Raw genomic sequence first — 14298 nt, 5'->3', positions numbered from 1 at the left:
TGCTTATGTTAGAGTTGAGACAGACATGAATGAATAGGGAAAAAAAATTTTTTTTAGAAATTGATGTGATAAGGGGCGCCTGGATGGCTCAGTTGGTTAAGTGACTGCCTTCGGCTCAGGTCATGATCCTGGAGTCCCGGGATCGAGTCCCGCATCGGGCTCCCTGCTCGGCAGGGAGTCTGCTTCTCCCTCTGACCCTCCTCCCTCTCATGCTCTCTGTCTCTCATTCTCTCTGTCTCAAATAAATAAATAAAATCTTTAAAAAAAAAAAAAAAAAAGAAATTGATGTGATAAGATGAAAGTGACAACAAATGATAGATGAAATGAGATGAATAAAACATAACATTTCAAGTTCACATAGAGAACGGTGTTTCCATATACACTGGAATGTGGAAGCTGATGTGAAGTTGTGTGAATAGCATGGATGAGAGTAATAAATCTGGTTTCGAAATACAGTTGTGAATGTGGGGTGGGGAAAGACTGAGTAAAATCAAGTACATATTCCTGGAGTAACTCACACAATCAATACATACTTAAAATGTATTAGAAACCTCAAGTGGGTATTCCTCACTGCCCAGCCAGCCTGTGTCTACAGTAGGGTTGATCATATTCCCTGAAATGTCCATTACATACTTTCCTTTGTCCTCAGATATCCTACATTCTCTTTTCCATCCTTGCTTTCAACTAATGGCCATGCCTCATAATTTTTAATTGTGTCTGTAAGAAGCTGTCAAATCAAAACTTTCTTCTGTTCTCTACCACCATATCTATGTAATTTGTGCTCATCTTCTCTACTGTGAGTGGAAGAAGGATCTTTCCTCTTATAGCTAATCACTTCACTTAAATTTTGGTTCCATTCCCTCTCACATCTTGATGCATTCCTTCTTTTGGTTATCCCCTCTTTTTCCTGCATTATCAAACTAGCATCTCCCTGAAACATGGCAGGTCGAGTTACAGAGTTGAAATAGAAACTGAGTTTCTATTTATAACTCAGAACTTTACATCACCATTCCAGAGCTTACACTGACACTATATACTTTTACCATCACCATCCCCTCCTTACTAGAGCAGCTACATTTGTGATAATGGAACTTTTTGTTTTTCCCATCTAATTTTATTCCTCCTCCAGCTTTCTCCATCTCAGTAAATGGCATTTCCCCAGTTGCTCAGACAGATGAAAAGGCTAAGTCCTTTCCCTAATACCCTACAATTTATCTCTAAGGTTTATTATGTCTCCAGACTCTCAGATCTGATTATTCTTTTCCAACCACCCTTCATTACTCAAGTCTTAAATCATTATGTCTTCAGCTTCTTGGACTTATACCATTCTCCACATAAAGGAGTGATCTTAAAATGTGTAACCCAGTGTGGTTTTTCACTCCCTTACCCTCCGTAGCTTCATCATAGCTCTTGGGTAAAATCCACAGACTCCTTAGCATGGTTTATGATGCTTCATTTTCTAAACTCATCTTATGCCATTCCCTTCACTCTTTCCTGGAGCAGCTATACTGGTCTCTCTTTGCCCAGGGTCTGCACAAGCTCTTTCTTTTGACTGCAATACCCTTTACCTCACTCGTGCTGCTCACTCTTCATACTGCTCACTCTTCATACTGAAACTTAAATTTCAATTTCATAAAGAGAGAATCTGCAGCTAGTTTGCATGAGGTAACCTTCCCCCCATTATTCTTACATTGGCCCCATATTTTTTTTCCTTTAAAGCACGTATCAAAGTTTGTGGTTTGTTTAGTCTTTTTCTGTCTCTTATTAGAAGCTTCATGAGGGCATGTCTTGCTCAACATTTTATTCCTATCATCTACTTTAGCACCTGGAACTTTGTTTGAAAGTCTAAAATTAGAGATTCTCTGAAATCATCAACATGGAAGTAAAAGAAAAAACAGGAGAATATTCTAGAGAAAAAAGAGCAATGAGCTTAGTGACTACACTATAGAAAGGCCTCATAGGATGTGAAAGGAAAAAAGAATTGTATAAGGAAATCTCAAATGGGGTACAGCAAAAAGTAAATGGAGCAAAACTATTAGAAAAAGAATAAGGTGCTTTTTTTCTTTAAAAAAGCAGTTTTAGGGGTGCCTGGGGGGCTCAGTCGGTTAAGCATCTACCTCCGACTCAGGTCATAATCTTGGGGTCCTGGGATTGAGACCCTCATCGGGCTTCCTGTTCAGTGGGAAGCCTGATTTTATTAATTTATTTCTTTGGCAGAGAGAGACACAGTGAGAGAGGGAACACAAGCAGGGGGAGTGGGAGAGGGAGAAGCAGGCTTCCCACCAAGCAGGGGACACAACGCGGGCTCTCTGCTCAGTGAGGAGTCTGCTTCTCCCTCTGCTCCTCCCCCTGCTCTTGCACACACACTCTCTCAAATAAATAAAAAATCTTTAAAAAAGCAGTGTCAGTAGAACAGAGAAACTCTGACTTGTAGAGAATTTGAGTGGATTAAGAAAAAAATAGAGCCACTACAGATAACTTTAAGGCAGAAGTAGAATGGCAAATGAAGTCTCTAGTAAGCCAAACATATCTAGATGTAGAAGAAATAAGTGCATGTTTGAAAACTAAGGTTATCTGTTGATTTTATTGATTGTGGCAAAATTTTAAGTGAACTATTTTAAAATAACTTTTTTATTGAAATATTATTGAGCTATTAAAAAAATTGTTTCCTAGAACTCTTATTTGGAACTGTGGAATTTTTCCATCTTTTTGGTCAATATAAGTAATTTTAAAATGGCAAGGTAGAGGTTGAACATAGGGAAGAAGGAGGTCAAAATAACCTGCTACTGTTAACCTTTTCCTTTCAGCTGGACAGCATGAAGTTGTAGCTATAGGCACAGGTGAATACAATTACAGCCAGTGCATTAAGCCAAATGGAAGAGTGTTACATGACACTCATGCTGTTGTTACAGCAAGAAGGTCTCTCCTTAGGTAAGGTAACATGTATATTTAATGCCACCAAATATTAATGCTTTCAGCCCAAAGTAACCACCTATCAGTATCTTTATTCACAAATGGAATTTTACTGATTATTGAGCCATGGATATGACAGTCTTTCCATGTCATTTTTGAAAACCTTACAGTAACTGCAGTGTCTATAATCTGTGGATTTTAGTGGCTTCTATTATCAAGACCTTATGAACTCAGTTTTAAGAGTTCTACAACTTTTTTTTAATATACCATCTTTATTACTGATCAAAGTAATTGGAATATATAGCTTTATATCTGGACCAAGTAGGCTTGGTAATATTCACCTCCCCCCAAATTAGTCATATTTATCCAAAGACATTGCCAGAAACCAGTAAGTTTCCATTTATGAGGTCTATGCAAAGTTTACTGTATAGCAGAATGTAGATATGGTATTCTTTTTTTTTTTTAATTAAAGTATAGTTGATATACAGTGTTATACATGTTAATGTTCAACACTCACTACACTCACCGCCATGGTAAATATAGTCACCATCTGTTACCATATGATGTTATCACAGTATTACTGATTCTGTTCCCTTTGTTATACTTCTCATCCTCCTGACTTGTTTGTTTTATAACTATAAGTTCATACAGGCTGGCAGATCTCAAAGAGAGAGAAAAGGGCTGAGGTGAGCATACCTAGTTTCTTTTCCCAAATTCTTCAGTAGTCACTCTGCTCCTTACAAAAGGAGTAAATAGTAGGTAGGAGAGAAAAGCCAGGAATGTTACTCCTTAGAAGTCCCTTCATATGAAAAGTGAGAAATTTGTTTTCTTCTCTAGGATCCACCAGATTTTGGTTCTGTTAAGCCATTGAGCTTACTTTTTATAAACTTTTTTATGGAAATTTTCAAACACAAGTTAGAATAGGATAATGAATTCTATCATTCAGTTAATCAGCATTCTGATACCAGTATCCCATGAGCATATCCAATTATCAGCGTATCTAGTTATCAGCATTCTGCTGTTCTTATTTAACCTATGCATCCTCACTTTTTGTTGATGGTATTTTCTTTGGTAGAGTATTTTAAAACAAATTTAGACATTATTTTGCCTGAAAAACTTTAGTACATGTCTCTATAAGGAAAGAATCATATCATCTTAAAAGGAAAGGAGGTTTTTGAGAAATCCATGAAGGTAATGCAGGTCGTTGTCCTCTAATCCTCATTGGTGCTTATTAAGTTATTTGACCTCTTTAAAATTACCTCTTCTATGTTTATTTCTTCCCATGCTTGGCCCTATTATATGCTTGTGCTGAATTTTCTTACTATTTCTTACTATCTCTGATGAAAGGGCTAAAATCATGTTTTTTATTTAATAAGCAAAATAGTATTTGTCCCCTGATGTGATTAGTATTAGTTTTTCAGGAGATTTGTTTCATATCTTAGTATAACTTATGGTCTTCATTGTATTGTTCTTGTACTTCTGTGTTTTTGTCTTTAAAACCACTAAGGAGCAGGAACCACAGTTGTTGTTTGTCTGAAAGTAGAAGCAAGGCAGAATTTTGACACTTCAGGTAGGAGACTGAAAGCAGAACTGTCTGAGAACAAAGAGAGGGATCAGTAGAGAAATGGGTCTTTTGCAGGATATGACAATTGAGGACTCAAATGTGAAATGAGTGGAATCGTAGTCCAGGAATGGCACTTTTAGGCAGATCACATGTCAGACTGGGCTCCAGTTGAGGACTTCTTACAGGATTTAATGCTTCATTAAATAAGGTTAAAGTTATTTTCGGAGTTCTTACCAATATCAAAACTTTCCACATGGGGAGGGACATTGCTCACAACACATATGAATAGGAATATGACACTTAAGATAAATTACTTTAAAATTTTATTACTTGATAAAGTTATAACCCTTTTATTTTAGGTACTTTTATAGACAGCTTCTACTCTTCTACAGCAAAAATCCTGCTATGATGGAAAAATCAATATTTTGTACAGAACCAGCTTCTAATCTACTCACTCTCAAACAGATTATCAACATTTATCTCTATATGAACCAGTTGCCTAAAGGGTCAGCTCAAATTAAGTCACAATTGTAAGTATCATGGAAGTTGTTTTTAAAAGCAATCAGGATGGCTGTATCATATATTCTGAATCCCTACAACAATAGAACAAGTAAATTCATATCTGTTCGTATTCTCCCTCTGGCTTGAGGTGTTATTTGTGGCCTGCTAGAGGGCCACTCAATCAGATCTGATCTATCACTACTCAATCTGATCTATTTCTACTTCTCCACTCCTCCCCTCCACTCAATCTGATACACTACTACTACTTAAATATTTCCATGTACTCTACCACTTTCTTTATGCTGTTGAAAATTTTTTTCTTTCGAGTTTTAAGCCTTCATAAATGTTAGGAAAGCATGGATTTATGCACTCTTAAATACTAATACAGGAGCTAAGAAAAATGCAGTTTGGTTTTCTGGTCAATTTGTAGCCAAAACTTCATTATCTTGATGAATGGGTAGCATCAGCATGAAATTTAAACAGTACAGACAAGCACAGAGGAGAAAGCAAGTCTGACTATCTAGAGATAACCATGGTTAATATTTTGTTACAAATTCTTCCAGTTACACCTTTGAAAACAAGGACAAGGAGAGTTCCTGGAGAAAAAATTCAGGACAAATGATTTTACATTTAATTTTTTAACATTTTATTGGAGAAGAATCTTGAATACAAATTGTCATGGTTTTTTTTTTTTCTTCATTCTCTTTGTAGTTTTTAAAAATTTTCATACAGAGAAAGAAAATAACTGTGGTAGGAACAAAAATTAGGTTTCCATTTGATTTTAAGGGACATAAAGGCAGTAAAAAGAATTTATCTTTGTCATAAGGTCTACATATGGTTAATTTCTCTTTGGTATTAATCTTGTGGAACCAAGTCACTCCATTCCTACCTTGCTTTAGTTTTGCATCTGTTTCTGTTACTAGAATTAAATGTACACTGGCAAGTTAGGTTTGAAAACAATTCTTAAGTACATACAGATTTTATTTTGTCAACTTTGTTTTTTCTTTTTTTATTATGTTAATCACCATACATTACATCATTAGTTTTTGATGTAGTGTTCTGTGATTCATTGTTTGTGTATAACACCCAGTGTTCCATTCAATACATGCCCTCTTTAATACCCATCACCAGGCTAACCCATCCTCCCACCCCCTCCCCTCTAGAATCTAGTCAACTTTGTTTTTTTTTTTTTAGATTTTTTTAATTTAAATTCCAGTTAACATACAGGGTAATACTAGTTTCAGGTGTACAGTATAGTGATTTAACACTTCCATACAACACCCGGTGCTCATCACAACAAGCGCACTCCTTAATCCCATTACCTAGTTCACCCATACCCCTGCCCACCTCCCCTCTGGTAACCATCAGTGCATTCTCTGTAGTTAAGAGTCTGTTTCTTGGTTTGCCTTTCTCTCTCTTTTATTCCTTTGCTCATTTGTTTCTTAAATTCTACATATGAGTGAAACCATATGGTATTTGTCTTTCTCTGACTGACTTTCACTTACCAGAATACTCTCTAGCTCCATGCATGTCATTGCAAATGGCAAGATTTTGTTCTTTTTTACAGCTGAGTAATACTCCATTGTGTATACTTTGTTTTTTAAAGGAAAAAACCTTTCCTTTTTCTAGGCGTCTTAATCCACATTCTATATCTGCATTTGAAGCCAATGAAGAACTGAGTCTCCATGTGGCTGTTGAAGGCAAAATTTATCTGACTGTCTACTGTCCTGCAGATGTTGTTAATAGAGTAAGCAGTATGTCCTCAAGTGACAAATTGACAAGATGGGAAGTGCTTGGTGTACAGGGAGCATTGCTGAGTCACTTTATACAGCCAGTTTATATCAGCAGTATACTCGTTGGTAAGTGGGATTTCCGTACCTCCTGGCGTCTTTCCCTAAGTAAATATATTTTATATCAGTATAAAATCAGATTTTGCATACATGATCCTTTATTTAAGGTAAAAAAACACATTCATTGTTTCATTGAGCTTTTCATTTCATGGTAACTTGTGATCATACTTGGCATAATATGACTTCTATCTTATGGGGAGAAGAATTAATATTTTAAATTAGCCAGTTAGATGTATTATACCTTGAATGTACACTTTTGTTTGCACAATATTTAAATTTTTCCCCTTTCTTTTGGAAAAAGATGTTTCCTTGAACTTCTCAAGTCTAAAAGCTTATATTTAATCCTTAAAATAAGAAAAATCTTAAATGCCCATTTGGTTTTTTTGCTACCTTTTTCATACCTTTGGTTATGATCTGGATCCTTTGAATTTGTCAAATGAGTAGGAAGTAACTAGAACACAAGATAAATAATGTGAATTTGTAATTTCTTTCTTTGGTGGGAGGTATTACAGAATTATGTAATTATATTTGAATTGTTTTTCAGACATTATGTCAGTAAACAATTTGGGGGCTCATTTGTATAGTTTTCATAAAGCCCTGAGTGTTGCAAAACTTTAATTTACCCCTTTAATTTAAACTTTAATTTAAAGTATTGAAATACTTTAAATACTACTGTTATTTGGTTCTTCTTTGCTTGCCATTAATTTTTTATAACAATTGCATGTGTAAACTTGAGATCCTCATATGGGTAATAATTTTGTTTTCAGGTGGTGATATTTTCTGTTTTTTAAATTGATTTTTTGTTATTTATATATTTTATACCCATTTCTTAGGAATTTCTCTTACAGGTAATTTTTCAGTTCCATGTGTATATAAGATGCAATTTTTGTTTGGCTTTAATAAATTGTAAAAAGGAAAAGATTTATTTTCTAACATTAAGCTTATTTTCTTTGTATAGAAAATACATTACTTGATTCACAATTCAAAGGATTCAGAAGGGTTTTCAGTGAAAAATTTCCCTCCCATCCTAGTCCCCAGGCACCCATTTTTGTTCAGTGGCATTCATTGTTACTAGTTTGTTGTTTTTCTTTCCAAAGATAGTTTATATTTATAGAAGTAAATGCATATTCTTTTTCTTTTTGTATTTTGTATGAATAGGTAATACAGCTCATACTTTTCTGCATCTTGCTTTTTTCATTTAATAATGTATCTTGGAAATATTTCCATGTCGAGTATGTAAAGAATTTCCTCATTATTATTTGTGTCTCACTGTATGGTATGTCCTTGTATAAAGGTATCATAATTTAACCACTTGTAGGTTGAGGGAAATTTAGATTGTTTTCTAATTTTTTTCAGCTAGCAAAATGCTATAGTGAATGACCTTTTTATATTTGTTATTTGCACATGTAAAAGTATATCTGTCTCTAAGATGAATTCCTGGAAGTAGAATCACGGGCATGTATGCATTTGCAATTTTGAAAAATGTTATTAAGTTACCCTCCAAATCACATTCCCATTGGTAATATATGATAGTGCCAGTTATTCTTTTTTTTTTTTTTTTTTTTAAAGATTTTATTTATTTATTCATGAGAGACAGAGAGAGAGAGGCAGAGGGAGAAGCAGGCTCCCAAGGAGCAGAGAGCCTGATGCGGGACTCGATCCCAGGACCCTGGGATCATGACCTGAGCCGAAGGCAGACGCTTAACCATCTGAGCCACCCAGGCGCCCAGTGCCAGTTATTCTTACCCTCAAAAGTAGTTACTTCTAAATCTACTTTTTCCAAATATATATTCTTGTAGATGATACATTTCTTAGATTTAATTTGCTTACTAAATTTCTTTGGATTGTTTTTAGTCAGGTCTGATACTTTCTCAGGCACTTAAACTTATCTCAATCTCCTTTAAGAAAGGCTCTTTTTTTCCTTGAATGTCTATTAACTGTCTAAGAATTGTCTATGTGTTCTCCAGAATCACAGCTTTCTTTGACTTTGGTGAATAAAATGTAAAATTTGTCATTTATATGACATAACTCCATACTATATTTAGTTTCTTAAAAGGATGAGTATAGGTTCTTATAAAATCATTTAGTATTTAGCTAGTGGTTTGGGACAGGAGCTTAAAAATTAAATCTCTTGTCATTTTGAGTGTCATCTTGTACCTAGCAATGGGGAATACCAGGTAGCAATAAAAAACACCATACAAGACTTAGTAAAATTGTTTCTGTTCTCCTTCTTGGCATCTTTGTGGGACATATCTAAAGCTAATTGGCTTTCTGTCTAGTATAACCTAAATGATTTTAATGTGTTCAAGTTGTTGGTAAAAATGCAGATTTTTGGACTTCTTAAGATCTCTATTCTGTGTCTGGGGGAAGGGGTAGGAGTTTTGAGACAGAGGAATATACATTTTAAAAGCACCACTAAGTGATTCTGATACAGATGATGTGAATGGCTCTTGGAGAAATACTCATTTAAAGTTTCTGTACACTAAAAGAGAGAAATTTAGAGAGCCAAAAGAATCTTCAGAATTCACTGAACTTTATTAGTAGTCTAGTACAGCTTCTCACTTAGTACATAAACTCTTTTAATGCCATTCCTGATAGAGTATCATCTAACCCTAGTTTAAAAGCATCCAGTAATGTGGAGTGTAGGATTTAAAACCAATCTATCCTATTAATTGAATAGCCCCAGTTTTTAAAACAATTCCTCCTTATTTAGAATTGAAATTTGCTTCCCTTTAATTCTGTACTGACACTATAAGTTAAATCTAATTATTTGAGGATAATGACCTCATCCTGTTCTCGTGTAAGTTTTATGAAATCTTTTACAGTTCTTTATTTTAATTCTTAAAAACCTTATTTACTAGATCAGTTACCAGTGGGGAGAGTATTACATTTTAAGACTTACTTAACTTTTCAGAAAGTTTACAGAAGCCAATTTTATGCTGTGGGTGTTCTTAGATGTTCATTTTATCACTTTGTGGTAGTAGTCTTCCTTCTTTTGTAGGACAAAAGTCTTAGGCTTGCATTAAAAAGACATTTACTATTATTTGAATAGAAAATAATCCAGAGTAGGGGTGCCTGGGTGGCTCAGTCAGTTAAGTGTCGGACTCGTGATTTTGGTTCAGGTCATTATCTCAGGGTTGTAGTATCTAGCCCCGGTATGGGGCTCTGTGCTCAGTGCAGAATCTGCTTGAGATTCTCTCCCTCTCCCTCTGGCCTGCCCCCTGCTCATGCACGTGTGCTCTCTTTCTCTCTCTCAAATAAATAAAATCTTTAAAAAAATCCATATTGGGAAGAAAATTCACTTTGCTTAAGTACTTAAAAACAGCTGGATTTATATTTTCAAGCTTTTTAAGGTATATTTACAAGGTTGGTATTCTATTATGGTAAGATCATCTGTCTGAATATTTCTAAGTGTTTGTCCAGAGGTATTTCCGTCTAGTTCTTTTAATAAACTAATTTGAATTGTACATTTGGATTATAAAGAATGCCAATTGCTGACTCCCTCCTAGTGAAAGAAACATTTGATAACCTTAGAGATTCTGTTATTCATTCCTTTTTTTTTTTTTTTTAGATCAGTAATAGGTTCACAATGTTAATAAAATACTTGCCCCAAATCATTCAGTTTGCCTATTGGCAGAGCCTGGACTCAAAACCAGTTTTATAACTTCTCATGCTGCTGCTTTTTGTATTAAATTGAGCTCTGATAGCTTTGTCTGAGCATAATGAGTACTTGAAAGCAGATGCTTTGCCACACTCATCTTAGTCCAGTTTGTGCTAGGGGGTCAGTAAATATTTCATGAATAAATGATTTGAGTCAGCATGTTTTGTTTTTGAAAGTGCTTTTATTTTTCTACTTAACACAAATACTGCCTGGAACACTTGAAAAATTTGATTCTTTATGCTTGTTGCATTTTATGCTCACCTAGGAAGCTTTGAAAATAATGTGAGAATGGCATTGGTATTAATATCCCAATCCCTCAAGATTCTAATGTGCATCCAGGATTGACAATTACTGCTCTCTGATAATCTAATCTTTCACATTCTTTTTTCATCAGGTGATTATTGAGCCCCCTACTATATGTTAGGTGTTGTACACTGTTGCATTCTCAGGGATACCATTCATGTAATAAAATACAGAGTGAGCATTATGAATACAAAGGCAAGATGCTTCTTGCCTTTATGTATTTTCCTGGCCACACATTTGTGTTTCACAGGAACATGATTTGTTTTCTCTGGATGTTCTGTGATATATGGGTGGTGTGGGTAAAATGTAATGCCTCAGACTAATTACGATGTTCCAGATGTGGTAGGACCAGTGCATAGTTCTTTAATGTTTGATTTTTTTATTTATATACTTTATTCTTCATGCAGCCTCAGTTTTAAATAGCTGTTTCAGCAACCATTTCTGCTGACTTACATTACACTTATGGTAGATTAAGCTCCTGAGAATCTTTTCTGTATAAAAAGCTGTCCAGTCAGGTCAGCTATGGTCCTTGATTAGATTTAATTTTTTTAATAATTTTTTATTGTTAATCACCATACATTACATCATTAGTTTTTGATGTAGTGTTCCGTGATTCATTGTTTGCGTATAACACCCAGTGCTCCATGCAGAACGTGCCCTCTTTAATACCTTTCACCAGGCTAACCCATCCCCCCACTCCCCTCCCCTCTAGAACCCTCAGTTTGTTTCTCAGAGTCCATTGTCTCTCATGGTTTATCCCTCCGATTTCCCACCTTCATTCTTCCCCTCCTGCTATCTTCTTTTTTTTTCCTTAATATATATTGTATTATTTGTTTCAGAGGTACAGTGATGTTGAGCACTTTTTCATGTGTCTGTTGGCCATTTGGATGTCTTCTTTGGAAAAATGTCTGTTCATGTCTTCTGCCCATTTCTTGATTGGATCATTTGTTGTTTGGGTGTTGAGTTTGATAAGTTGTGTATAGATTTTGGATACTAGCCCTTTATCTGATAAGTCATTTGCCAATATCTTCTCCCCTTCTGTCAGTTGGCTTTTGGTTTTGTTGACTGTTTCTTTTGCTGTGCAAAAGCTTTTTATCTTGATGAAGTCCCAATAGTTCATTTTTGCCCTTGCTTCCCTTGCCTTTGGTGATGTTTCTAGGAAGAAGTTGCTGCGGCTGAGGTCGAAGAGGTTGCTGCCTGTGTTCTCCTCTAGGATTTTGATGGATTCCTGTCTCACATTTAGGTTTTCAACCATTTGAGTTTATTTTTGTGTGTGGTGTAAGGAAATGGTCCAGTTTCATTCTTCTGCATGTGGCTGTCCAATTTTCCCAACACCATTTGTTGAAGAGACTGTCTTTTATCCATTGGACATTCTTTCCTGCTTTGTCGAAGATGAGTTGACCATAGAGTTGAGGGTCCATTTCTGGGCTCTCTATTGTGCTCCATTGATCTATGTGTCTGTTTTTGTGCCAGTACCATACTGTCTTGATGATGACAGCTTTGTAATAGAGCTTGAGGTCTGGAATTGTGATGCCGCCAGCTTTGCTTTTCTTTTTCAACATTCTTCTGGCTATTCGGGGTCTTTCTGGTTCCATACAAATTTTAGGATTATTTATTCCATTTCTTTGAAAAAAGTTGATGGTATTTTGATGGGGATTGCATTGGATGTGTAGATTGCTCTAGGTAGCACTGACATCTTCACAATCTTTGTTCTTCCAATCCATGAGCATGGAACGTTTTTCCATTTCTTTGTGTCTTCCTCAATTTCTTTCATGAGTATTTTATAGTTTTCGGAGTACAGATTCTTTGCCTCTTTGGTTAGATTTATTCCTAGGTATCTTACGGTTTTGGGTGCAATTGTAAATGGGATCGACTCCTTCATTTCTCTTTCTTCTGTCTTGTTGTTGGTGTATAGGAATGCCACTGATTTCTGTGCATTGATTTTGTATCCTGCCACTTTACTGAATTCCTCTATGAGTTCTAGCAGTTTTGGGGTGGAGTCTTTTGGGTTTTCCACATAAAGTATCATATCATCTGCAAAGCGTGAGAGTTTGACTTCTTCTTTGCCAATTCAGATGCCTTTGATTTCTTTTTGTTGTCTGATTGCTGTGGCTAGGACTTCTAATACTATGCTGAATAGCAGTGGTGATAGTGGACATCTCTGCCACGTTCCTGACCTTAGGGGGAAAGCTCTCAGTTTTTCCCCATTGAGAATGATATTTGCTGTGGGTTTTTCATAGATGGCTTTTATGATATTGAGGTATGTGCTCTCTATCCCTATACTCTGAAGAGTTTTGATCAAGAAAGGATGCTGTACTTTGTCATATGCTTTCTCTGCATCTGTTGAGAGGATCATATGGTTCTTGTTCTTTCTTTTATTAAGGTATTGTGTCACGTTGATTGATTTGTGGATGTTGAACCAACCTTGCAGCCCAGGGGTAAATCCCACTTGGTCGTGGTGAATAATCCTTTTAATGTACTGTTGTATCCTATTGACTAGTATTTTGGTGAGAATTTTTGCATCCATGTTCATCAGGGATATTGGTCTGTAATTCTCCTTTTTGATGGGGTCTTTGTCTGGTTTGGGGATCAAGGTAATGTGGCCTCATAAAACGAGTTTGGTGGTTTTCCTTCCATTTCTATTTTTTGGAACAGTTTCAGAATAGGTATTAATTCTTCTTTAAATGTTTGGTAGAATTCCCCTGGGAAGCCATCTGGCCCTGGGCTTTTCCTTATTGGGAGATTTTTGATGACTTCTTCAATATCCTAAGTCGTTATAGGTCTGTTCAGCTTTTCTATTTCTTCCTGGTTCGGTTTTGGTAGTTGATACATCTCTAGGAATGCATCCATTTTTTCCAAATTATCTAATTTGCTGGCATAGGGTTGCTCATAATATGTTCTTATAATTGTTTGTATTTCTTTGGTGTTGGTTGTGATCTCTCCTCTTTCATTCATGATTTTGTTGATATGAGTCATTTCTCTTTTCTTTGTGATAAGTCTGGCCAGGGATTTATCAATTTTGTTAATTCTTTCCAAGAACCAGCTCCTAGTTTCGTTGATCTGTTCTACTGTTCTTTTGGTTTCTATTTCATTGATTTCTGCTCTGATCTTTACTATTTCTCTTCTCCTGCTGGGTTTAGGCTTTATTTGCTATTCTTTCTCCGGCTCCTTTAGGTGTAGGGTTAGGTTGTGTATTTGAAACCTTTCTTGTTTCTTGAGAAAGGCTTGTATTGCTATATACTTTATTCTTAGGACTGCCTTTGCTGTATCCCAAAGATTTTGAACAGTTGTGTTTTCATTTTCATTTGTTTCCATGAATTTTTTTTAATTCTTTAATTTCCTGGTTGACCCATTCATTCTTTAGTAGGATGCTCTTTAGCCTCCATGTATTTGAGTTCTTTCCGACTTTCCTCTTGTGATTCAGTTCTAGTTTCAAAGCATTGTGGTCTGAAAATAGGCAGGGAATGATCCCAATCTTTTGGTACCAGTTGAGACCTGATTTGTGA

At 35.6% G+C, this 14298-nt stretch overlaps 1 protein-coding gene across 1 annotated transcript in view; it reads left to right on the top strand.

Moving 5' to 3' along the window:
* ADAD1 (adenosine deaminase domain containing 1) overlaps positions 1 to 14298 on the top strand; it is a 54821-nt gene that overhangs the window by 17101 nt on the left and 23422 nt on the right. Inside the window, exons 7-9 of the mRNA XM_021681481.2 lie at positions 2808 to 2931; positions 4837 to 5007; positions 6608 to 6837. Coding sequence (XP_021537156.1) covers positions 2808 to 2931; positions 4837 to 5007; positions 6608 to 6837 — 525 coding nt within the window. The remainder of the gene's footprint in view (positions 1 to 2807; positions 2932 to 4836; positions 5008 to 6607; positions 6838 to 14298) is intronic.

The sequence above is a fragment of the Neomonachus schauinslandi genome, chromosome 2 (assembly GCF_002201575.2).
Source record: "Neomonachus schauinslandi chromosome 2, ASM220157v2, whole genome shotgun sequence".
NCBI classification, from domain to species: Eukaryota; Metazoa; Chordata; class Mammalia; order Carnivora; family Phocidae; genus Neomonachus; species Neomonachus schauinslandi.
Note: the sequence above shows the minus strand (reverse complement) of the source record. Positions and strands in the feature narration are given on the sequence as shown.